Source organism: Ostrinia nubilalis, chromosome 24, assembly GCF_963855985.1.
Source record: "Ostrinia nubilalis chromosome 24, ilOstNubi1.1, whole genome shotgun sequence".
Lineage (NCBI taxonomy): Eukaryota > Metazoa > Arthropoda > Insecta > Lepidoptera > Crambidae > Ostrinia > Ostrinia nubilalis.
In genome coordinates, this window is record NC_087111.1 from 10,025,198 (window position 1) to 10,051,088 (window position 25,891).

A 25,891-nucleotide genomic window follows, 5' to 3' on the forward strand; every position below is an offset into this window, starting at 1 on the left:
GGCCGTTTGGTGTAGTGGTTCAGAGCGGACTACTATGCCGAGAGGTCCCGGGTTCGATTCCCGGCCGGGCAGAAATTGAAATGATGAATTTTAATTTCTGTGACGGGTCTGGGTGTTACTATGTATAATATGTATGTATTTAAAAAAAAAAAAGTATATAAGTAGGTATATCCGTTAAGCTAGCACCCATAACACAAGCATTAAGTTGCTTACTTTGGGGCTAGCTGGCGCTGTGTGAAATTGTCCAAAGATTTATTATTATTATTTTCTAGTTTTTATTTTTTCTCCATTCTTTTATAAATAAAAGTCTGGGTAGTTAACCTATTACGCGGACCTCAGTCAAGCGAAATAGGATGTAAGGCAGTAGTCGTTAAATTAGAAGACAAGAATTTCCTAGTAATTCGGCAGGTGTTTAGGATAGTGGCTTTTTGTAGAGTGTAAATTATTAATAAAATTTACTTATGGCCCCGCCTGTCACGAGTCTTTAGTTTTACGTCGAGTATAGTGGTGATATTTTGTTCCGGTGTTTCTTCTTAGCACTTGCCATAATGTTTGTCTGGACTCTCAAACGTTAAGAAGACATTGAAGAACCCTTTGAGGTCTACTTTTTACCTAACCTAACCTTGTGAGATGAAAGAGCCGAAAGTATCACTTTCCGAGAATTTCCAGCTTCTTTAGTGTCACAAAAGTCAACCTGTGGTCGAGTGACGTAGGTAAACACACCAGTTTTCGTCGTTTTCCAGTTGTGAAGAAGGATAATAAAATAACTAATTTGTGGATGGTGTTGAAGTAATTCGGTGTACTGCGGCGATGACTTATTATAATATACTTACCACTTCAAAAATGATTGCTTCAACACATCGACCCTAGTACCTTTCACCTGCTATAATTAATTTATAATACTTTTTTTTGTTTCAGAACAAGCAAATCAGAGAAGGCTTAAACTAGAAAAGACAAATCTGCGAATTTTGATCGTTACTACTTAATATTATGCTTTTTTATATCACTAGAGTTTATAGTATCGTTGTTTTAAATGACACGTCATTTAATGAAGCGTGTGCTGTATAAGTATGTCCAAAGAGGTATAAATATAAACTTATTTTGTAAGGAATAGGTATTTAAAAAGATAACTATAATTTATTCACACAAAAAACGGCATATTCTCAAGGGCATCACAGTAAAAAAATGTTTGAGAAGCCCTGACTTACCTACATATTAATTTTCTAGTGAATGCTTATGGAATTTAAACATGTATTTTGTAATTTAGCAATTAATAACTATTGAAATATCATTTTTATGTTGCAATAAATTGCATTTTTGCTACAAAATCTTACATTATAACATACCACAGAGCACCCCAAAATGTTCCAGGATGTGCCATTCTGCGATGTGAGTTTAAGGTCTTTTGCTAACATTACGACCCACCCATATGAAATATTTTAATCTAATGTATTTATTGATTTATTGGATAATAATTATTATACAGGAATAATACAATTGTAATTTTACTACTTATTAAGTTATTAGCACTATGGTGGAGTAGGTATTATATTTATCAAAATTAAATACTTTTATCGAATTTTTGAAATAATTGCAACTTATTCAAACCGCTGTAGCCGTAATTTTAATTGTAATAGAAAATACCGATTTTTAGTAATTTAGAAGTTAGACATTGCCTTCTTTGATTTATAAATCTTTCAGACTTTACTAAAAGTACAAAGTAACTATAGACATAGCTAAGGTGCTGAAAAACTGTAATTTTGTGATAATTTAGATGAATTTAAATGTTTTGTAAATACTAATTATATTATAAATGTTTCATATTGCACCACTCGGTGGCGTGACGCCTCTGCCAGTGTTTTGTATATTTTGAAATAATATTTTTTACTATTTGTATGCCAGTGCTTGGTGTAGTTGAGCGTAGCGTCATCGATTAGTGCATTTACCCTATTTTGTTATGAAATAAATATTTTTTATTATAATAATGTGTTTTTATCACTCTACATGCAGTCTACTTGATTCTATTTTAAAGTCGATTTGTGTAAATGTTAATTTAATTTTTCCCAACTTATTATTTCAAACTTTTCCAATTGTTATGAAAAAAATGTTAAATTAATTAAAAAGCCAATGTATCTACATAAATCATTTATTCGAATCATTTTCATACTTAAATTATTATCACTAACATCAGTCTTCATTGTACAAGATTATACACAACTTTATAGCTAATGATATACATAGTTATAGTCAAATTTTAATAAACCATAACTGGGAAGTATGAGATGGTGGAAAACTGTGGCTACTACCCTAATGTGGTATTTAAATCTACAACCAAAAGTTTTACTAATTACTATTAATTTAAGGCACTTGGTTGCTTTTTTCATTAGCATTTTACGACTATTAGAAAATTAATAGCTTGTCATTTAATTGTTTTACTACCTAGTACAACGCCAATCTCACTTGAAAATCATATTTGAATAGATCTATTTACTCATCTAAGCATTTATTTCCCAAGAAAGTAACTACCAATTCTGGTATGTTAACTTCTGGTATATTGTCAGTTCTCCATCATAATATTATAGGAATCGTTTATTTTATGGTGATTATACTCAATTATAAGAACACTATAAACATGTCAAACCACAATGCATTAAGGGCAAGTTTTTCAAAATAACTTTTAAGATCAAAACGGTCTTGTTGACATATTTTCTATAAAAACTGTCAAATGTCAAACTTAGAGCAAAATTTTCAAACGTCAGAAATCATAACTGAAGAATTTTTTTTTTTTCATTAAAAACCTTTGGGGAAGGCCTTTGCCCAGCAGTGGGCGTCAATTGCTGAAACGACCACACGAAGAATTTTTTTTTTAATATTTCCCAAACAGAAACTGTCATTGACCCATATTTGACCCGAACTTACTATTCAGTGTTATCTGACGATTGAAAAATCATCCCTTATTCTATTAGTCAAAGTTATCTGAACATTGAGAAATAAAAAAGAGGCCCTAAATAAAAAAAGAGAAAGAATAACTCACTCAAACTCTTTCTCTATTTGATCCATAGCTATGAGCACCTCACATACGCTTCCCGCGTAAATTCTGACGTCATCATCTTTCTTAATCCTCAAACTGGCCGAATATAACTTCTTATACATGTCCGTCATTTTCTCATAGTCTTTATTGCTCTTCGACCTGCAATACTGTATTATACTTTTCAGTATAAAGTGCAGTCGATTCTCGAACAGACCCAAGAGACTGTGTTCGTTCTTCATGGTCTTTTCGTCGCCGTCTTCCGGTTTCGGCTGGTCTTTCTGGTCTTCTGGGTCGCGGTCTGTGATGACCTTCATGATGGAGTGGCACTGCCTTAGCAGTTGGACGGCGTTTTGGAGAGACTTTAGTTTAAGGTTCGGAGTCACTGAAAAAAAGAGAAAAATGAGATGACGTATAACCAATATGACTTTTATTCGTAGTAGCTACCCTAACCGATTTATCGGTATGAAACTACCATTTTAGTAGAATTTTAAGCTCGTGTAGGAGTTTTAGACATGTTGCTAAGGCGAACTTAGGCAGTTTTAAGAAACTTTGAGCTTATAATATTGATCTTAAGCTGCAAATTACTGTGTGACTAGGCCTCCACGTAGTTACTGCAATATGGACCTTGTACGCTGGCCAGAAAGCGCAGATTACCTTGCGACTGCGTCTCATCGTCATCAAGGATCATGGCGGCATCCTCGGTAGTTGTCCCCGCTTGCTACTGCAATATAGACCTTATACCCCGGCCATAAAGCACATATTACCTTGCGCCTGCGTCTCGAGCGCGGCCACATGCTCCATAGTCACTGTGAGGAACATAGCAGCGTCTTCGAGGGTCGCGAACATATTAGCAGCCGCTGCGTAGTTGTGGTAGGTGGCTACTGCAATATGGCTCTTATACCGCGGCCACAAGACGCATATTACATTGCGCCTGCATCTCAAGCGCTTCCACGTACTCTATCGTCCCGGTGAGGAATCTGATAGCGTCTTGGGAGTAATTGAGGCGCGTGCCACAGCAATATCGACCTTATACTCCTGCCACAAAGCACATATTACCTTGCGCCTGCGTCTCATCGTCATCGTGAGAAGTAGTTATGGCCGCGTGTCACTGCAAAGTGAACCTTGTGCACCGACCATAAAGCACATATTACCTTGCGCCTGCGTCTCGAGCGCGGCCACGTGCTTCATGGTTACTGTAAGGAACATAGCAGCGTCTTCGAGGGTCGCGAACATGTTAGCAGCCGCTGCGTAGTTGTGCCACTGTAATATGGACCTTCTACAGCAGCCACAAGGCGCATATTACCTTGCACCTGCGTCTCGAGTATTCCATCGTCAGGGCAAGAAACATAGCGGCGTCCTAGGTAAATTTGTAGCCGCGTGCCACAGCAATATCGACCTTATACTGCTGCCATAAGGCGCAAATTACCTTGCGCCTGCGTCTCTAGCGCGGCCACATGCTCCATAGTCACTGTGAGGAACATAGCAGCGTCTTCAAGGGTCGCGAGCATATTAGCGGCTGCTGCGTAGTTGTGCCACTGTAATATGGACCCTGTACCACGGTCATAAGGCGCATATCACCTTGCGACTGCGTCTCGAGTATTCCATCGTCAGGGCAAGAAACATAGCGGCGTCCTAGGTAAATTTGTAGCCGCGTGCCACAGCAATATCGACCTTATACTGCTGCCATAAGGCGCAAATTACCTTGCGCCTGCGTCTCATCGCTCCGGCGAGGAATCTGACAGTGTCCTGGAGTAGTTGTGCAATATGGACCTTATGCAGCAGCCATAAGGTACAAATTACCTTGCGCCTGCGTCTCGAGCGCGGCCACGTGCTCCATGGTTACTGTAAGGAACATAGCAGCGTCTTCGAGGGTCGCGAACATATTAGCAGCTGCTGCGTAGTTGTGCCACTGTAATATGGACCTTATACAGCAGCCATAAGGCACAGATTACCTTGCGTCAGCGTCTCATTGCTACAGTGAGGAATCTGACAGCGTCCTGGAGTAGTTGTGGTTTGTGTCACTGCAAAATGAACCTTGTGCCGCGGCCACAAGGCGCATATTACCTTGCGCCTCCGTTTTGAGCACTCCATCGTCACGACAAGAAATATACGTCCTCGGTAATTGTAGCAGCAATATCGACATTATGTAGCAGTCATAAGGCGTAAATTACCTTGCGCCTGCGTCTCGAGCGCGGCCACGTGTTCCATAGTTACTGTGAGGAACATAGGTGGCGTAGTTGTGCCACTGCAATATGGACCCTGTACCGCGGTCATAGCGCATATTACCTTGCGCCTGTGTCTCATCGCTCCGGCGAGGAATCTGACAGTGTCCTGGAGTAGTTGTGCAATATGGACCTTATGCAGCAGCCATAAGGTACAAATTACCTTGCGCCTGCGTCTCTAGCGCGGCCACGTGCTCCATAGTCACTGTGAGGAACATAGCAGCGTCCTCAAGGGTCGCAAATATATTAGCGACTGTTGCGTAGTTGTGTACTGTAATATGGACCCTGTACCGCGGCCACAAGACGCATATTACCTTGCGCCTGCGTCTCGAGCACTTTATCGTCATGGCAAGAAACATAGCGGAGTCCTAGGTAATTGTGGCGCGTGCTACTGCAATATGCACATTGTGTCCTACGTCTCATCGTCATCAAGGATCATGGCGGCATCGTCGGTAGTTGTCCCCGCTTGCCACTGCAATATAGACCTTATACCCCCCGGCCATAAGACGCATATTACCTTGCGCCTGCGTCTTGAGCGAGAAACATGGCGGCCGTTGCGTCCTGGAGTAGTTATGGTGCGTGCTACTGCAATATAGACATTGTGTGCTAGCCACAGGGTACAAATTACCTTGCGCCTGAGTCTGTAAGTGCAGCCACGTGCTCCATAGTCACGGTAAGGAACATAGCAGCGTCCTCAAGGGTCGCAAATATATGTATTAGCGACTGCTGCGTAGTTGTGCCACTGCAATATGGACCCTGTACCGCGGTTATAGCGCATATTACCTTGCGCCAGCGTCTCATTGTCACAGTGAGGAATCTGACAGTGTCCTGGAGTAGTTGTGCAATATGGACCTTATGCAGCAGCCATAAGGTACAAATTACCTTGCGCCTGCGTCTCGAGCGCGGCCACATGCTCCATGGTTACTGTGAGGAACATGGCAGCGTCTTCGAGGGTCGCGAACATATTAGCGGCCGCTGCTTAGTTGTGCCACAGCAATATAAATCTTGTGCCGCGGCCATAAAGCGCAGACTACCTTGCGCCTGCGTCTTGAGCGAGAAACATGGCGGCCGCTGCGTCCTGAAGTAGTTATGGTGCGTGTTACTGCAATATAGACATTGTGTGCTAGCCACAGGGTACAAATTACCTTGCGCCTGGGTCTCGAGTGCGGCCACATGCTCCATGGTTACTGTAAGGAACATAGCAGCGTCTTCGAGGGTCGCGAACATGTTAGCAGCCGCTGCGTAGTTGTGGCACTGCAATATAGACCTTATACCCCGGCCATAAAGCGCATATTACCTTGCGCCTGCGTCTCGAGCGCGGCCACATGCTCCATGGTTACTGTTAGGAACATAGCAGCGTCTTCGAGAGTCGCGAACACATTAGCAGCCGCTGCAATATGAATCTTATACCGCGGCCATAAAGCGCAGATTACCTTGCGCCTACGACTCATCGTCACAGTGAGAACATGGCGGCGACCTAAGTAGTTGTGCCACTTTAATATAGACCTTATACCCCGGCCATAAAGCACATATTAACTTGCGCCTGCGTCTCGAGCGCGGCCACGTGCTCCATAGTCACTGTTAGAAACATGGCAGCGTCTTCGAGGGTCGCGAACATGTTAGCAGCCGCGGCGTAGTTGTGGCGGTGTCTCACTGTAATATGGACCTTATGTACTGGTCACAAGGCGCATATTACCTTGCGTCTGCGTCTCATCGTCATCGTGAGAAGTAGTTATGGCCGCGTGTCACTGCAAAGTGAACCTTGTGCACCGGCCATAAAGCGCATATTACCTTGCGCCTGAGTCTCGAGCGCGGCCACGTGCTCCATAGTCACGGTAAGGAACATGGCAGCGTCTTCGAGGGTCGCGAACATATTAGCAGCTGCTGCGTAGTTGTGGCGGGTCGCGTTTAGTAACGTGCGGCGTTTGGGGCCGTCTTCGCTTGTTATCCTGGGAAGAAAAGATGATAAACAAGTTGAAACATGGCTTGTAAATAGACAATGACCTGATTAGTCTTGAATTCTCATTTGAACATTGTAGGGCTGTCATGTAATTTGTGGTAACGGTTTTGGTTATTTTGAGTGACGTCAAGGTTCCATATTGAGTCATTGAGATTTTATTCTACAAATGCACACGCAAAATGGACCGACGATCTGGTAAAGGTCGCGGGAAGAGCTTGGATGCGGGCAGCGCAGGACCGTTCATTATGGAAAACCTTGGGGGAGGCCTTTGTCCAGCAGTGGATGTCATTTGGCTGAAACGAACGAACACGCAAAAGGTATCCTACTAAAGCCTGGTCTGCGAGCACGTAGAATTTTGTCCAATGACCCCAAGCTACCCATCCTTGTCGCTCGCACGTAATTATGTTGCTGTCGAGCTCGCACACTCACTGCGGGCGCTCGTCGCACAGTCGCGACAGCAATATAATTACGCGCGAGCGATAAGGATGGGTAGCTTGGGGTCATTGGACGGGATTCTACGTGCTCACGGACCAGGCTTTAGCATCGATGAAGTTTGGTTTGGTGTAGAAATCACCTCACATAAGGAGACGGAGCGAGACCGCAAGTATGATCCGCTCGGCTAAAATAGCCAAAAACCACCCGCACCACCCCCGCGTACCCCGCTACGCCACCGATAGAGCGGGGGACTGACCGATAGCTCGCCCGCGTAATAATACCATTTTCCTGATTTCATGGATTTTTCCATGTAAAGGTTTTTTTTTTGCATCAGAGTCGTATATAGGGTGGAAACGATAAGTGATCTCACTCGATTATTTCTAAACTATACAAGATATCAAAAAACTAGTTACTGATCCTGAAAGTGCTTCATGACCTCTATCAAACGGTACCAATAATAGGGTAAAAAATAAACTGGATCTATCCGAAAATTCAATGTTTCCGGCTTCCATTCATTTGGTACAGCCTCATAATATTAAAAACTACAAAAGATATCGTAAAACTGGTTACCGATCCTAAAAGTGCTTCACGAGCTCTATCCAATGGTATCAATATTAAGTTACAGAATAAACTGGATCTATCTAAAAATTCAATGATTCCATCTTCCATACATTTAGTACTATCACAGATATGGTACCTACTCATCTCTTGATAATATTATAGCAAATTTTATAGCAAGTAAAGCCTAAAACTAATGTTTTCCATAAATAATCCCAACTAATATTATAAATGCGAAAGTAACTCTGTCTGTCTGTCTGTCTGTCTGTCTTTTACGCTTTCCCGCTTAAACCTCGCAACCGATTTTGATGAAATTTGGCATAGAGATAGTTTGAGTCCCGGGAAAGAACATAGGATAGTTTTTATCCCGGTTTTTGAAACAGGGACGCGCGCGATAAAGTTTTTCTGTGACAGACAAAATTCCACGCGGGCGAAGCCGCGGGCGGAAAGCTAGTTTTAAATAATAATGCAATTTACGAGTTTACTTAAAGTTTTAAAAAAATACACTTCTTATATTGAGTGGTTGGCATACATTTAGTATGGAAGCTGGAAACATTGAATTTTCGGATATATCCCGTTAATTCTGTAACCTGTTATTGGTACCGTTTGAAAGAGCTCGTGAACCACTTTCAGGATCAGTAACCAGTTTTTCGATATCTTGTATACTTTAGAAATAATCGAGTGAGATCACTTATCGTTTCCACCCTGTATACTACCACCCCTGAGATGGGTGTTGTTTTACGAAACCACACCCTGTATTGAGCATTAAACCTACCTGTACTGCGAGTGGTAGAGCGAGCCGAGGCGATGGTGGATCATGGCTGCGCGGAACTGGTACAGATACTGACGCGGCCCGGCACCGAGTAGACAGTGCTTTAGGGCGTGCTTCAGGGCGTCCGCTACTTCTGACACCTCCTGCGAAACGATCAATATCATCATTAACACTTTAGTGGACAGTACAAGTTAAGAATTACTTCCCAAATGACACTACTTATTCACGTATATTGCCTATGGGAGTAGTGTTAATGTAAAACGAGTAATTAACTCGTCGCTTGCCTCTCTAACTGACGTAACTGACATTTAGCAAAATTTTCAGACGATTAGACAGATCCATTCGTCTTGCAAAACTGATTAAGATGGTGTAGATAACTCAGTTTCGAAAAAAATGTCAGACACGTCAGTTAGAGGCAAGCGACGAACTATGACGCCTATAGGCGTTCTGTGGACGTTACTGTCCATCAATGTGTTAACATCAACAATTTATGCGTTTTGACAGGCCTGTTCATCTCCGCGAGTTTACATCGAAAACAAAACACGCACGATTGCCCCCTACAAGAGTACTATTCGACAAGGCCTCACATACGAGCGAACATTGACTCACGCACGCGTATTCTTGTGTATGATGGAAAAAAATAAAGAAAATGGTGTACTAAATACTGTGCAGTATTTAACTGCCTAAATAATAATAAAAACACAGAATGTACTTTTTTAAGTTGCCTCAAGACACTGAGAGGTAAATAAGTAGTTAATATTAATCATGATAATTCATGCTAAATCATGTATTTCCTCCGCCATTTTCTGCAGATTGGCACCTCACGTCACATCATTTTACCGAAGTCAGCCCTATAGCTTCGGCGCAGTACCGATCACTGACGTTTGTCAACAAAACTTCTGACAAACTTGCTTGACTCTTGAGACAAGCTAAATTCCACCATATTGTTAATGACATTGAGCATACATTTTTTTAAATACCTTCGCGAAGTAAAACTTCTGTACGTAGTACTTATTATTATTCTGTGGTTTTGATAACTCTTATAAATGTGGACAGCTAGGGACTGGAATTATTTGCATACTGTTGAACGAACACTATAATTCGAGCCATGATGAGAGTGATTAAGCATTTACTAGGCAAGTATACCATCCTAGATTGCGGTTGGAGGCCAAGCTGTAAATCCTGTCTATTAGAGAGCTGGTAGAAAATGGTGGGAAATTGTGGTGGGAAATCGTGGTGGGATATTGTGGTGGGAAATTGTGGTAGGATATTGTGGTGGGATATTGTGGTGGGAAATTATGGTGGAATATTACGGTGGGACATTGCGGTGGGAAATTGTGGTGGGATATTGTGGTAGGAAATCAAGGTGGGAAATCGTGGTGGAAAATTGTGGTGGGATATTGTGGTGATAAATTGTGGTGGGATATTGTGGTGGGTAATTGTGATGGGATTTTGTGGTGGGATATTGTGGTGGGAAATTGTGGTGGGATATTGTGGTGGGAAATTGAATTGTCAGTACAGTTGCCCGGCGCGCGTGTACAGGTGGCAGGACAGCTCCCACGCGACCAGGTCCCACACGAGCGCGGCCCGAGGACCTGAGACCTATCGTCAGGACACTCACCGGCGCTCGCTCGGGCTCGTCCTGCATGAGCCCGGCGCGCGTGTACAGGTGGCAGGACAGCTCCCACGCGACCAGGTCCCACACGAGCGCGGCCCGAGGACCTGAGACCTATCGTCAGGACACTCACCGGCGCTCGCTCGGGCTCGTCCTGCATGAGCCCGGCGCGCGTGTACAGGTGGCAGGACAGCTCCCACGCGACCAGGTCCCACACGAGCGCGGCCCGAGGACCTGAGACCTATCGTCAGGACACTCACCGGCGCTCGCTCGGGCTCGTCCTGCATGAGCCCGGCGCGCGTGTACAGGTGGCAGGACAGCTCCCACGCGACCAGGTCCCACACGGCCTCGGCGCCGCATGACGAGCGCGGCCCGAGGAGTTTGAGCGCCTCATTGTAGAGGTCCTCGGCTTGGCTGTAGAGGGTACGCTTCTCCACGCTGTAGGAAGATAGATAGTACATAATTAGAGGTCCGTTTTCCCAAATATCTGAGAGCATGTTAGAAATTTATATTCATAGCAAATAGTACAAATATAGTAAGTGAAAAAACCTTAGCAGCTAAAGCCCGGTCTGTGAGCACGTAGAATTTTGTCCAATGACCCCAAGCTACCCATCCTTATCGTTCGCGCGCAATTATATTGCTGTTGCGACTGTGCGACGGGCGGCCGCAGTGAGTGCGCGAGCGTGACAACAATATAATTACGCGCGAGTGATAAGGGTGGGTAACTTGGGGTCATTGGACAAAATTCTACGTGCTCACGGACCAGACTATAGACCAATAATCTGGTGAAGATCGCGGGAAGTATCTAGATGCGGGCAGCGCAGGATGGATCATTGTGGAAATCATTTGTGGAGGTCGTTTAGCAGCGAGTGGAAATCCTGTAAGATCTATCAGCAGCAAATGTCTTTTCGTCTCTGACAGCTTTGTGTCTTGGGTGTAAAATGAAATTTCTGCGGAAAATATAAGCAGAGAAACATCACCCGAAGTCCCCTTGGCTGCAGTGCGCACGGAAGCGGTGGTAGCGCGCCTTGTTGCACAGTAAAAGAGCCAAGTTCAGGTGAGATACATGCCTAGAACTTCCTTGCTGTGGATAGAAAAAACCTCGGATGACAAAGTCACTTACCCAAAGTCCCCTTGACTGCAGTGCGCACGGAAGCGGTGGTAGCGCGCCTTGTTGCACAGTAAAAGAGCCAAGTTCAGGTGAGATACAGGCCTAGAGCTTCCTTGTTGTGGATAGAAAAAAAACCTCGGATGTCAAAGTCACTTACCCAAAGTTCCCTTGGCTGCAGTGCGCACGGAAGCGGTGGTAGCGCGCCTTATTGCACAGCAAAAGAGCCAAGTTGGGCGCGTCGTTCACTCGCTCGAACAGTGAAGTCGCCTCGTCCAAGCACTGCGCCGATTTGCGAGAGAGAGACGCAAACTGCTTCAGTAGGGCTTGTGAATGCTTGCTTAAGTGAAGCAGCCACGCTATGCGAAGTCGAACGCACAGCGTTGAGAACGCTGTGATTGGTTCGTGTGTGTCACTCTGCCACTCAAGTATTGTCCATGAATAGGTTTTTGGGACCCTGTGCGTCCTCACTGTGAGACCTCATAGTAATGTTTGTCCACAGTGACTCACCCAAAGTCCCCTTGGCTGCAGTGCGTACGAAAGCGGTGGTAGCGCGCCTTGTTGCACAGTAAAAGAGCCAAGTTCAGGTGAGATACAGGCCTAGAGCTTCCTAGCTGTCGATAGAATAATTAACTTTTAAAAAAAATAAAACCGACTTCAAATGCGTGAACACAAAAAAAAACTAAAAATTAAAAATATTGCGTATAAAAAAGTTCATCCCCAATTTTCCACCCTTGGGGGTGAAATATTTTCTTCAAATTCGCATGAAACCACCCTTTTGATAATACCTATTCAACAAAAAAATAATCAGTCAAATTGATTTATAATCGGCGGAGATATTGCGTATAAAAAAGTTCATCCCCAATTTTCCACCCTTGGGGGTTGTTTTTTCTATTATTAAATTTAAATGGGACCACCCTTGAGGTATTACCTATACGCCGAAAAAAGATTTGTTCAAATCGGTTCATAATTGGCGGAGTTATCGCGTAACAAACATAGAAAAAAAAAAAAAACATACGGGTCGAATTGAGAACCTCCTCCTTTTTTGAAGTCGGTTGAGAACCTCCTCCTTTTTTGAAGTCGGTTGAAAAAACCTCGGACGTCAAAGTCACTTACCCAAAGTCCCCTTGGCTGCAGTGCGCTCGGAAGCGGTGGTAGCGCGCCTTGTTGCACAGTAAAAGAGCCAAGTTGGGCGCGTCGTTCACTCGCTCGAACAGTGAAGTCGCCTCGTCCAAGCACTGCGCCGACTTGCGCGAGAGAGACGCGAACTGCTTCAGTAGGGCTTGTGAATGCTTGCTTAAGTGAAGCAGCAATGCTATGCGAAGTCGAACGCACAGCGTTGAATAGAGCTCTGTGATTGGTTCGTGTGTCACTCCGCCACTCAAGTATTGTCTATGAATAGGTTTTGGGACCCTGTGCGTCCACGCGTACTGTGAGAGCTCATAGTAATGTTTGTCCACAGTGACTCACCCGAAGTCCCTTTGACTGCAGTGCGCTCGGAAGCGGTGGTAGCATGCCTTGTTGCACAGTAAAAGAGCCAAGTTCAGGCGAGATACATGCCTAGAACTTCCTTGCTGTGGATAGAAAAAAACCTCGGATGTCAAAGTCACTTACCCAAAGTCCCCTTGGCTGCAGTGCGCTCGGAAGCGGTGGTAGCGCGCCTTATTGCACAGTAAAAGAGCCAAGTTGGGCGCGTCGTTCACTCGCTCGAACAGTGAAGTCGCCTCGTCCAAGCACTGCGCCGACTTGCGCGAGAGAGACGCGAACTGCTTCAGTAGGGCTTAAGGCCAGGTTCCTACCAAGGCGGAGCGGTGCGGAGACGAGCGGAGATGTGAGGCGAAGTTGGCAGGCTATTTCTACCAAAGCGGAGCGGAGAAGAGCGGAGCGGTGAGGAGACGTGAGAAGATGTGTGAACTGTGCGTAGCTGTCAGCTGTCAGTCTACTGTTATGTATGAAACACCGCACCGTTCCGCACATCTCCGCACTGCTCCGCTCTTCTCTGCTCCGCTCCGCACCGCTTCGCTTTGGTGGAAACCGGGCCTTTGCTTGGGCATATCACTCTGCTCACTCAAGTATTGTCTATGAATAGGTTTTTGGGACCCTGTGCGTCTCACTGTGAGACCTCATAGTAATGTTTGTGAATACAGGTGTTAGCCTTGTCCAAAGTCACTCACCCGAAGTCCCCTTGGCTGCAGTGCGTACGAAAGCGGTGGTAGCGCGCCTTGTTGCACAGTAAAAGAGCCAAGTTCATGTGAGATACATGCCTAGAACTTCCTTGCTGTCGATAGAAAAAATCCTCGGATGTCAAAGTCACTTACCCAAAGTCCCCTTGACTGCAGTGCGCTCGGAAGCGGTGGTAGCGCGCCTTGTTGCACAGTAAAAGAGCCAAGTTGGGCGCGTCGTTCACTCGCTCGAACAGCGCCGTCGCCTCGTTTAAGCACTGCGCCGACTTGCGCGAGAGAGACGCGAATTGCTCCAGTAGGGCTTGTGAATGCTTGTTTAAGTGAAGCAGCAACGCTATGCGAAGTCGAACGCACAGCGTTGAATAGGGCTCTGTGATTGGTTCGTGTGTGTCACTCCGCCACTCAAGTATTGTCTATGAATAGGTTTTGGGACCCTGTGCGTCCACGCGTACTGTGAGACCTCATAGTAATGTTTGTCCACAGTGACTCACCCGAAGTCCCCTTGGCTGCAGTGCGCACGAATGCGGTGGTAGCGCCTTGTTGCACAGTAAAAGAGCCAAGTTCAGGTGAGACACAGGTCTAGAACTTCCTTGCTGTCGATAGAAAAAAACCTTGGATGTCAAAGTCACTAACCCAAAGTCCCCTTGACTGCAGTGCGCTCGGAAGCGGTGGTAGCGCGCCTTATTGCACAGCAAAAGAGCCAAGTTGGGCGCGTCGTTCACTCGCTCGAACAGTGAAGTCGCCTCGTCCAAGCACTGCGCCGACTTGCGCGAGAGAGACGCGAATTGCTTCAGTAGGGCTTTGGCTTTGTCTGCCTTTAGGTCGGGCTCTTCGGCGTATTTGACGTAGATTTCTGTGTGATAATGTTATAGTTTGCTTTAGATATCATCCATTAGAAATGTGAGGTTCAAAAAGGGGGGACGCTTTTCGAGCTTTGGTAGTTTAACAGCTCGGAAAAAATCGAAAAATATCTTAAAAGATAAGCGTAGAAAAAGAAAGGGATATCACAAGCATGAGGGCATTTGGAAAACATTACAGAGAAATCACAGTTATTTTTTGAAAACAGAATTGCATCCTGCATTAAAATGATTACGATCATTAGATGACGATTTGGTAAGTTCAATGTTTGAATTTTTAAACAATACATCACTTTAAACTAGTGGTAAATGCATGTTACATTTATAGGATGGTAAACATTTAACTGGCATGGACGGTTGAAACTTTTCAATGTTCCATCAAGGGCTGAAATTTTCTAATAAGTAGGTACGGTGGGTCCAAAAGACAATGCCGGAAATTGAAGTCTTTTTTTTTGCGCGGCCATCGGCCAAACCATGTTTGCAACCACTTGCAATTTCTTACAAAACTTGCGCGCAAAAAGCAAATCTTAGTATGTAAAATCATCAAACATCTCATCACAATGCTCGTAACTCAGTTCAGACTAAGTTTCGAGGTATACATGTCATAGTAAGTTTGGTTTATTACACTATTTTGTAATCAAAAAATTAGGTTTGGTCGATGGCCGCGCGAAAAAAAAGACGCCACCTTCCATACAAAATCTGCCATTGCCATTAAACCACTAAAATATACAGGTTGTAACATCACTCACGTTGCGCGGTATTCATGTATCTGACAGCCAGCTCGTTGTTAACTGACGCTAGACGCCGCAGCAGTTCGCTTCGCTTATCTCCCGCAGCTTCGATACCTCGCCGGTAGAATGAGCAGGACGACAGCATTGCTTCTGTCTCATTCGCTGGCCAGGTTAGGTCTGGGGAGGAAGTGAATAATCAGGTCATTTCATCTATCAATCAATGACAATGATACCGTATTTCATGCACTAGCGTATTTTGTTTTTTATGTGACAGAAGGCAAACGAGCAGACCGATCACCTGATGGTAAGTGGTTACCGTCGCCCATAGACACCCGCAGACCCAGGGGCGTTACAGGTGCGTTACCGGCCTTTAAAGTGAAGATACGCTCGCTTCTTGAAAGCTTGCAGGTCGTATGGTCCTGTCCGCGATAGTTGATAAGAGAGTGGCGCCAACTAATGAGAAGTATGGTATTGCTAATAAATACTAATATGTATAGCGACTTTATTTCTTTAAAATAAGGTTAATAAGAAAACTCGGTGTTTCTTTACAAGATCGAGTCGGAAACGAAAAGATCCGTATATGAACTAAAATGGCTGACGTAGCCCGACGGATTGGCAAGCTGAAGTGGCAATGGGCAGGCCACATAGTACGCAGAACTGACGGCCGATGGGACAGCAAGGTTCCGGATTGGAGGTCACGTACCGGCAAGCGCGTGGGACGTCCACTCATAAGCTGGAGAGACCTAATAAAGGTAGTAGAAAGGCGCTGGATGCAGGCCGCTCCCAACCAGCCAATCTGGAAATCATTGGGGGAGGTCTATTATCAGCAGTGGACGTCCTATGGCTGAAATGATGTAGAAACTTACCTAATTCAAACTCGTCTTCCACACTCCCGTCCACCTCCTCAGTCATGTCGCTGTTTACGTAATTTGGAGTCTATCTGTCACTGTCGCTCATGCTGGGATCTCGCTTTGCGTGAGAGGGATGGCGACATTCGAAACTTCGGATAACGATTTAGCGTTCTTGCCGAACTGCGCGCGGATCTGCTCCAGCCGGTACCAGTTCTTGCTGAATAATATAGGAGAGGAGCGGAGACGAAAGGACACAAGCGGAGAGGAGACGAGACTAGAGGAGATTTGCGGTGAAACTGGCAGGTTATTTCTACCAAAGCGGAGAGGAAATGAGCATAGAGAAGAGGAGACGAGCGGAGAGAATACGAGACTAGAGGAGACGAGCGAAGAGGAGACGAACGGAGAAAATACGAGACTAGAGGAGATATGAGCTGTGCACAGCTGTCAGTTGTCAAGTCTATTGCTGTCTACGAATCGAATGACATTTTCAGATATGCAAGGCGCGGTGAATCCGCCCGACTCATATCTGGAACCCAGCTCTTGACTTACTTGACTTATGGTCCTATGTCTCCTAGATAGGGCAGAGGGCGTCCACAACAGTCTTCCATCGCGTTTGGATAAATAACACCCACTTTGTGAAACCCTATTTAATGCAAATAAATTATATTTGATTTGATTTGATTTGGTCTTGAGCTTCGCGTTTGATCTCGCTCCAAATCTTGCCGATCTTCTTCGCCTCGTGTGCTACAGTGCGTCGTCAAACCAGGTCTTAGTATGTAAACTTACCTAAATCAAACTCGTCCTCCACACTTCCGTCAACTTCTTCCGCCATGTCACTCTCTATTTCTAGTCTAAGACGAGCATCCAGCTCGTGGTCGGTGTCGAACTGCGCGCGGAACTGCTCCAGCCGGTGCCAGTTCTTACTGAATATTATAGGAGAGGAGCGGAGACGAAAGGACACGAGCGGAGAGGAGACGAGACTAGAGGAGATTTGCGGCGAAACTGGCAGGTTATTTCTACCAAAGCGGAGAGGAAATGAGCATAGAGAAGAGGAGACGAGCGGAGAGAATACGAGACTAAATGAGATTTGCGGCGAAGCTGGCCGGTTATTTCTACCAAAGCGGAGAGGAGACGAGCGGAGAGGAGACGGGTGGAGAGAAGATACGAGCTGTGCACAGCTGTCAGCTGTCAAGTCCTATTGCTGTCTACGAATCGGATGATATTTTCAGATGTGCAAGGTGCGATGCATCTACCCGACTCATTTCTGGAACCCAGGTATTGACTTACTTGACTTATGGTCCTATGTCCCCTAGATAGGTCAGAGTGCGTCCACAACAGTCCTCCATCGCGTTTGGTCTTGAGCGCTCCTAGTCTTGCCGATCTTCTTCGCCTCGTATGCTACAGTGTAGTAAATAAACTTACCCAGATCAAACTCGTCCTCCACACTCCCGTCAACTTCTTCCGCCATGTCACTTTCTATTTCTAGTCTAAGACGAGCATCCAGCTCGTGGTCGGTGTCGAACTGCGCGCGGAACTGCTCCAGCCGGTGCCAGTTCTTGCTGAATATTATAGGAGAGGAGCGGAGACGAAAGGACACAAGCGGAGAGATGAGACTAGAGGAGATTTGCGGTGAAGCTGGCAGGTTATTTCTACCAAAGCGGAGAGGAAATGAGCATAGAGAAGAGGAGACGAGCGGAGAGAATACGAGACTAGAGGAGACGAACGGAGAAAATACGAGACTAGAGGAGATACAAGCTGTGCACAGCTGTCAGTTGTCAAGTCTATTGCTGTCTATGATTCGGATGACATTTTCAGATATGCAAGGCGCGGTGAATCCGCCCAACTCATTTCTGGAACCCAGGTCTTGACTTGACTTGACTTATGGTCCTATATCTCCTAGATGGGGCAGAGGGCGTCCACAACAGTCCTTCATCGCGTTCGGTCTTGAGCTTCGCGTTTGATCTCGCTCGTGTGCCGCCAAACCAGGTCCTAGTATAGGTAAACTTACCTAAATCAAACTCATCTTCCACACTCCCGTCAACTTCTTCCGCCATGTCACTCTCTATTTCTAGTCTAAGACGAGCATCCAGCTCGTGGTCGGTGTCGAACTGCGCGCGAAACTGTTCCAGGCGGTGCCAGTTCTTGCTGAATAATATAGGAGAGGAGCGGAGACGAAAGGACACAAGCGGAGAGGAGACAAGACTAGAGGAGATTTGCGGTGAAGCTGGCAGGTTATTTCCACCAAAGCGGAGAGGAAATGAGCATAGAGAAGAGGAGACGAGCGGAGAGAATACGAGACTAGATGAGATTTGCGGCGAAGCTGGCCGGTTATTTCTACCAAAGCGGAGAGGAGACGAGCGGAGAGAATAAGAGACTAGAGGAGACGAGCGGAGAGGAGACGAGTGGAGAGAAGATACGAGCTGTGCACAGCTGTCAGCTGTCAAGTCTATTGCTATCTATGATTCGGATGACATTTTCAGATAAGCAAGGCGCGGTGAATCCGCCCAACTCATTATTGGAACCCAGCTCTTGACTTACTTGACTTATGGTCCTATGTCCCCTAGGTAGGGCAGAGGGCGTCCACAACAGTCCTCCATCGCGTTCGGTCTCGAGCTTCGCGTTTGATCTCGCTCCAAGTCTTGCCGATCTTCTTCGCCTCGTGTGCTACAGTGTGCCGCCAACCAAGGTCTTAGTATAGGTAAACTTACCCAGATCAAACTCGTCCTCCACACTCCCGTCAACTTCTTCCGCCATGTCACTCTCTATTTCTAGTCTAAGACGAGCATCCAGCTCGTGGTCGGTGTCGAACTGCGCGCGGAACTGTTCCAGCCGGTGCCAGTTCTTGCTGAGCTGGAAGTAGTTGTCGCCGACCCTGCCTGAAGAACACACGGTATATTAGGCTTAACAGATTTTCGCCCGTATTCACAAACATTACTATGAGGTCTCTCAAGTGCGCGTGGACGCACAGGGTCACACACGAACCAATCACAGAGCTCTATTCAACGCTGTGCCGATTTGCTACTTCGCTTAGCAAGTATCGTTTGTGAATACGAGCGTTTGTGTACAGCTATTTATAGGTTCCTGTCGTCGTAGTGCGAAAGGGGTGACATGTGACGTAATAAAGTTGTTACGTCAGAAGCACATTTGATTTCTCGGACTCTCTGATGTTACGGACAAAACACAGGCAGCAAACTACGTATGGAAGCGGCACGGGAGGGGTGACATTGACATATTATGACAAATCTGAAGTTTTGCTGACGTTTGACGTTACAAATACAAACACACCCAGTTCCAAAATTTAATTTCGAAGCGATTGATACGTAGCCACTAAACTTTTAACTTCATGCAGATGTCATAAGGTTGATAATGACTGACAAATTGCAATCTGTGGCGTATTATTTAGTTTATGAGATGTGATTGTGCAAGCAAAAATGCAAAAGCTTGATTTGGTCATAAAATGTACTAACCTATAAGACAGCTCGCGTCCACGACCCGACTCTTAATAATCATGTTGCTCAACAGTTTCTGGCACTTACTCGCCATATCGATATACTTCAAGGAAAACCCGTACTGTTCATTCGAGTAGCTATACTCAGCCAATGTAGCGTACGCGAGACATATCTTTTCATACAACAGCGTCTTCAAATGAAGTTTCCACGCGAAATTGTCATCTCTACTTGGCTCGTGCCAAGTTGGGAATATTTTCTTTTTATTCCTGATGAGTATAGCGTTCTTGTCGATATTCGAGTTCGATTCGATCAAACAGTTGCCGGTTTTGTCCGAAGTCTTTCGCTCGCGTCGTCGTCGTCTGCTTCTGGACGTGTGCTCTTTGGATTCGGACTTCTTCGTTATTGGCTCGTAGTCCATTTTGATGGGTTCGTACGGGTTCGCCATTTTTGGATGCTGTTCTTCGATTATGATTTGTTGCCTGAGGCGTTCGCGCTCTTCTTCCTGTTTTGAAGAGAAACTCTGTTATCATTACATTGCATTTAAATTATATTAATATCCTTGGACATTTTACACTGCGCTTCTAGTCCCAAACTAAGCAAAGCTTGTACTATTAATCCGTCTAAAGCCTCCCTAATCCGTCACCGAATCCTCTATTGGCCCCTTACCAGAGGGAAAGAAAGAATCGAAGAGGGAAAGAGAGAGATAGATACAAAATTTAGAGGATAAATGTTCTTAAAAAATGTTGACGGTTGCAGACTGGACCGTAAGTCATTACAATAAGGCTGGGTTGCACCATCGTACTTTAAGTTTAACAAACGTCAAAAGTCTGTCAAACTCCATACAAAAACACCGGTTATAGTTATGGTCAAAGTTGTTTATTTATTTATTTATTTATTTAATTTAATTACAAGGTTAGGCTTATAATCTAACATTTCTTATATCACTAAACATAAAAATGTTTGTTGTGACATTGCACATTCATCGCAATAGCTTATAAGTATAAAAATTAATATTATAGGAAGGCGGTAGGTATCAATAAATTTGCCAGCTGGAGGTGAGTCGCACGACGCGATACTACGTCGACTCGGGTCGAGCGTTCCGCTAGTTATTTTTTTGCAACGTACCTACAGGGTGTCTTCATGTTTATGTAATACAAGTTATACTTGTTCCAAAGAAATATTTTTATTTTATTTTATTTTAGTTAGTAAACTAGTATGACTCTGTGTAAGATGTGTAATAAGTGCATAGTTTGGTCAGAGGAAAGTTTTGTTATAGTTTTAGTAATTTATATTAAGGTAGTTAAGGGTAAGTTTTATCATTGTGTTATGTTATTTGTAATTCAATTAATATTTATAGATTAGGTAGATTAATGGGTATTTAGCAACACGACGGTATGTTGATTATAAATTATTATTATAAAAGAACTTCCTAAGTATAATTTGTGATGGTGCAAATCAGCGAAGTTTTTAATTTCACTATATTTTTTCGATTGTCTTTGGTTCCCAATTTCAATATTAAGTACTATCAGACGGCTCACCTTGCATTTGTCTATGGTGACATTATGCAGCGCTGTAAGCCTTTAAGAGCGTTGTTTAAGGCTCCGTCACAGCGATCTGGCGGCGCTGTACCGAGTTTTGTCTCCAATAACAATATCATCTACCATAAACAAATTATAATCAAATCAGCTCACCTTGCACTTGTCAATGGTGACGTTATGGAGTGCTAGTAGGCCCTTGAGAGCGTGCTTGAAGTCTCAGCCGCAGCGGTCGGGCGGCGCGGTACCATGTTTTGTTTCCATTATTGTTAATAACTATCATAAACAATCACAACTCACCTTGCACTTGTCTATGGTGACGTTGTGGAGCGCTAGTAAGCCTTTGAGAGCGTGCTTTAAGGCTCCGTCACAGCGATCTGGCGGCGCTGTACCGAGTTTTGGTTTCAATAACAATATTAACTACCATAAACAAATTATAACTATCAGCTCACCTTGCACTTGTCTATGGTGACATTGTGGAGCGCTAGTAAGCCTTTGAGAGCGTGTTTTAAAGCTCCGCCGCAACGGTCGGGCGGCGCCGTTCCGAGTCCACCAGACATGCTCGCTTTGCGTTTGTTTTCCTGCAATAATAAGGTTCCTTTTTTTTTATCCACAACGAGGAAGCTCTTGGCCTGTATCTCACCTGATGGTGACGATCAGGCCGAAGGTGGAAGCGAGCTCCACCCGGAATCCTCAAACACGGAGGAACTACTACTAGGTACGTCTTCTGCTCAAATGCAACAACTTTCACTGTGGAGTCAATATCGAATTCAGAAAAGTTTTTTTTTCCCACACTAAGGCCAGTTCGTATAATTTGTGTTGTGTAGGTAAACGTTTTTTTTAGATTTCAACATTGGTTTCACAGTAAAAGTTGTTGCATTTAAGCAGTGGAATCATTAAGTGAATGTGCTTTTATATTCGTTCGTTCGTTTCAGCCAAATGACGTCCACTGCTGGACAAAGGCCTCCCGCAAGGTTTTCCACAATTAAGGCTTTTAAAATAAATGCTTTTATGTTACATTTTGTATACAGAAATATTTGTAAAACACCAGCAACTAGGTAATTAATATCAACAGTTCCATTCACGGATTTATTTACATACAAACTTCTAGCACTACTAAAAATTAGCACTTCTACGTCGAAAAGAAGCATAATTTCAGCTAATGACGGTTCTCTGTTGGAGCATCTCAAAAGTACGATTTCTTCATCCAGCCACTACCAGCTATATCTTTAAAGGCGTCGGTCTATCGAGAAGATAAGCATACTACACTACATTTACCAAGAAAAAAAAACCACAAACTCACCCCAGTACTTTCTCTCACTCGATTGCCAATATCCCTCAAAGCCAGGCCTCTGCTCTGAACAGCCAGCGTATTAGTGCTATCTCCCTCCTTCTCCGCAGTGTCTTTCTCGCTCTCTTTATTGCCGTCCTTGTCACACTCGTCAGTTTTGGACTTGCCGTCTCTGTCAAACTCGCTGTCGTCATCGCACGGTTCCGCGTACTTTGCGAATTCTGGGTCTTCACTGTCGGGATCTATGGTTTCTTCTGCAAAAGTGTATTAAAGTTTTTCTTAAACATTTTTAGAAGGGAGTTGTGGACTTTTGGTTTATATGGTTTTTAGTAAGTCAATTGCAATAATTAATAGTTCAAAGCACATTTTTAATTAGATTGTCTACATGACAGGCTTAGCCTAGCGTAGAAATCTCAGTTATTTTATGAACTGAAGCGTATGTCGGTACAACCTTAGCATTAAACGGGTCTTTAAGGAAAAGTATGTACAATGTAATGTAAAATGTTAAAGTTGTTAAATAAACTATTATTTTTTTTATTATTTTAGTTAAATTCTTCGTGAAAAAATATTTTTGTATTGTGTAGCTACAACCCGGTCGAGTTAACTGCGCACCAGGCAGCCGTGACGTCACATCGCCGCTCTGGTACGGACGGGAATGAGTGAAGGTGTGCGGGTGAGTGCGAGGGAGAGTCGCATTCCAGCGAGGTGCGCAGTTAGCACAACCGGGTTGTTTTAATTTATTCAGCCAATAGCTTTCCGCCCGCGGCTTCGTCCGCGTGTAATTTTGTCTGTCACACCGGCCCTGTTTCAAAAACCGGGATAAAAACTATCCTATATCCTTTCCTGGGACTCAAACTATCTCTAAGCCAAATTTCATCGAAATCGGTTCAGTGTTTTAGGCGTGAAAGCAAGACAGACAGACAAAGTTACTTTCGAATTTATAATATTAGTATAGATTATAGATGTATAGATTTCAAAAACAGTGAAATGAGATTCACGCCCGTATTCGCAATTAAACTTGCTTAAGTAAGCAGCAAATCGAACGCACAGCGTTGAATAGAGCTCTGTGATTGGTTCGTGTGTCACCCTGTGCGTCCACGCGCACTGTGAGACCTCATAGTAATGTTTGTGAATACGTAAGTAACTTACCTTTAAAGTCCGGGCAGGCGGGGTTAGTATTAGCTGGCACGTATAAGTCAGCCAACATGTAGTGTGAAGACGCCACTATTTGCGGATACCTGCCACAAAATTATTCATTGTCATTCAATATTAAATTTTGAACAGAATTTAGTAGTTTTGAATGTCAAAAGGTAGCCCTTAAGGGGCACCAAAGCTTGTCCGTTACTATACTTTTGATTTTTTACTTACTTTTCCGCCTTGAGGAGTTCTATAGCGTGTTCTAATAGTTGCCGCACGTGTTCTGACCTGTTTGCCAGCCGCATGTTCCTACAACATCATATGAAAGCATAGTTATAAATTAGAATTGAAGAAACTAGATAGAATTGTCTATCTAGTCGCATCAGCTAGTTGAAAATGCACTTGCGGACTGGGGTTGAGCGTTTAACAAAACAAAATTGAAAAATTGCTAAAGGGTTTTCTTATCCAAGTTGGTCCTAGCTGCCAATTTAGTATGCCTAGACGCAAACCACCAACTTTTGGTTGGCAGATAGTTGGCCCCGATTCTAATTTGTATGAAGAATATATCTCCATGCTGATCTACAACTATCTGACCCAACTATCGGCCAACTTAAAATCGGTCAAATATCGCCTTAGACATTGCTTTTGGTCTGACATCTTTTGGTCTGATAACAGAACGTCAGGACAAATGCACTTTCACCTCTCATTCCCATCGCTGCAACTCCTGTGTAGCCAGTATCTATTGGTAAAAAAGTTAGCTAAAATTACAAAGATGGTGATATAACTCACCTGGCAACTCTATACAGCAGCATCCCAACGGGACTCGTAAACGGGCTATCCACGGAATCCGGGCACAGTGACGTCAGATCATACAACTTGACCACGTCATCATGCGGCCCTTTGAACAGCCAATACGTATGCCCTGCCTTCGTCGCATTCGACTTCAAAAACGACAGAATATTCTGCGCTACGTTTCTTATAACTTTCGGCGAGAATTTCGAGTTCTCCATATTGGGTAGTTCTTCCGTCTTCATTGGCTCGTATTTTTGGACGATTCCGTCCAAGTGGTAGCACATTAACACTTCAGGTACGTTGCACATCAAGTTGTCTAGCCAATAGTCGATGCCTGTTAACACGTTGATGGGTTCTCTCGCGTCCCGTAGGCGGAGAGACACGCAGGGGCGGTCTTTGTCGCCGAAGATTGGGAGGTCGCTGCCTGGGAATAGGTTGAAGATTATTAGGCCAGTAGAATTAAACACAAAAATGAATTAAATCGAAAATAATTCCTACTTAAGATTTTAGTGCTTTAATGGCTTCATTAGTTGCTCATAAAGACTCTCCTAGGTTTTCGACTTCGACGGAGTTGTGCTTAAGTGGTGGGGGCCCCCGAAAGGGGCGTTTTTCAGTTTTCCGGTTATACCGCGTAAAGGACTTACTCTATCGAAAAGTGGTCTTCCTGACAGTTGAAGGGCATTTAATCCTGCATTAAATAAGACCAAATTCATATGTTTTGGACAAACCGTTCTCGTGCAAATGTTCGGCAAAGTAGAAAATATGTGTATAAAATTAATGACCCTCTCCACGTCCAATGGCTCGTTACCCGCAGGCTTCCAAGTCTTGAAAAGGAGCGCCTCAACCAGTGTAAGTGTCGTATTTTATACTTGTGTCTCTGTTATGTGTATCAAGTTGTGAATAAAATATTTAGAAACGAAGAAGGGGAAGAACGCGCTTATGATCTAGAAAGTTGATGACAATTTACGAGATAAAATTAGTAGGTGCGCGAAATGAACGTGAAGTTAAATTATATGGAGATAATCACTGGTGGCAAGTGTTAGGATTTCGACAGTGGCGCCATTCTGGTCATAGCAAAGGCGATGATTCTTTTTTTATATTTTTCCGTCAGAAAATGCTTTAAAAAAAAAATTAAAAAAAAATCCTTGGACATTTTACACTGCGCTTCTAGTCCCAAACTAAGCAAAGCTTGTACTATGGGTACTAGACAACGGATATAAACATACTTAAATACTTTTTTTTTTAAATACATACTTATTATACATAGAAAACACCCAGTCCAATACAAACAAATATGTTCATGCACACAAATGTTTGTACTGTGCGGGAATCGAACCCGCTACCTCCGGAATAGTAGTCCGTTT

The 25,891-nt window shown here is 44.2% G+C and overlaps 2 protein-coding genes across 3 annotated transcripts in view; one reads left to right on the forward strand and one right to left on the reverse strand.

The window, feature by feature from the left end:
* Positions 1–1,985, forward strand: part of LOC135083775 (facilitated trehalose transporter Tret1-2 homolog) — a 62,579-nt gene extending 60,594 nt beyond the window's left edge. For both annotated transcript variants that reach the window (XM_063978522.1, XM_063978521.1), the window contains exon 11: positions 919–1,985. In XM_063978522.1, coding sequence (XP_063834592.1) covers positions 919–943 — 25 coding nt within the window. In that variant the 3' untranslated portion in view covers positions 944–1,985. The remainder of the gene's footprint in view (positions 1–918) is intronic.
* A 145-nt stretch (positions 1,986–2,130) lies between these two features.
* LOC135083619 (erythroid differentiation-related factor 1) overlaps positions 2,131–25,891 on the reverse strand; it is a 36,123-nt gene continuing 12,362 nt past the window's right edge. The window contains exons 10-26 of the mRNA XM_063978319.1: positions 24,525–24,951; positions 23,967–24,044; positions 23,748–23,836; positions 22,611–22,852; positions 21,760–21,888; positions 19,791–20,274; positions 19,032–19,199; positions 17,746–17,958; positions 17,110–17,325; positions 15,491–15,649; positions 14,496–14,737; positions 14,020–14,150; positions 13,677–13,761; positions 10,600–10,707; positions 8,982–9,121; positions 7,045–7,202; positions 2,131–3,413 (exon numbers count right to left, since the gene is read on the reverse strand). Coding sequence (XP_063834389.1) covers positions 3,031–3,413; positions 7,045–7,202; positions 8,982–9,121; positions 10,600–10,707; positions 13,677–13,761; positions 14,020–14,150; positions 14,496–14,737; positions 15,491–15,649; positions 17,110–17,325; positions 17,746–17,958; positions 19,032–19,199; positions 19,791–20,274; positions 21,760–21,888; positions 22,611–22,852; positions 23,748–23,836; positions 23,967–24,044; positions 24,525–24,951 — 3,452 coding nt within the window. The 3' untranslated portion in view covers positions 2,131–3,030. The remainder of the gene's footprint in view (positions 3,414–7,044; positions 7,203–8,981; positions 9,122–10,599; positions 10,708–13,676; positions 13,762–14,019; positions 14,151–14,495; positions 14,738–15,490; positions 15,650–17,109; positions 17,326–17,745; positions 17,959–19,031; positions 19,200–19,790; positions 20,275–21,759; positions 21,889–22,610; positions 22,853–23,747; positions 23,837–23,966; positions 24,045–24,524; positions 24,952–25,891) is intronic.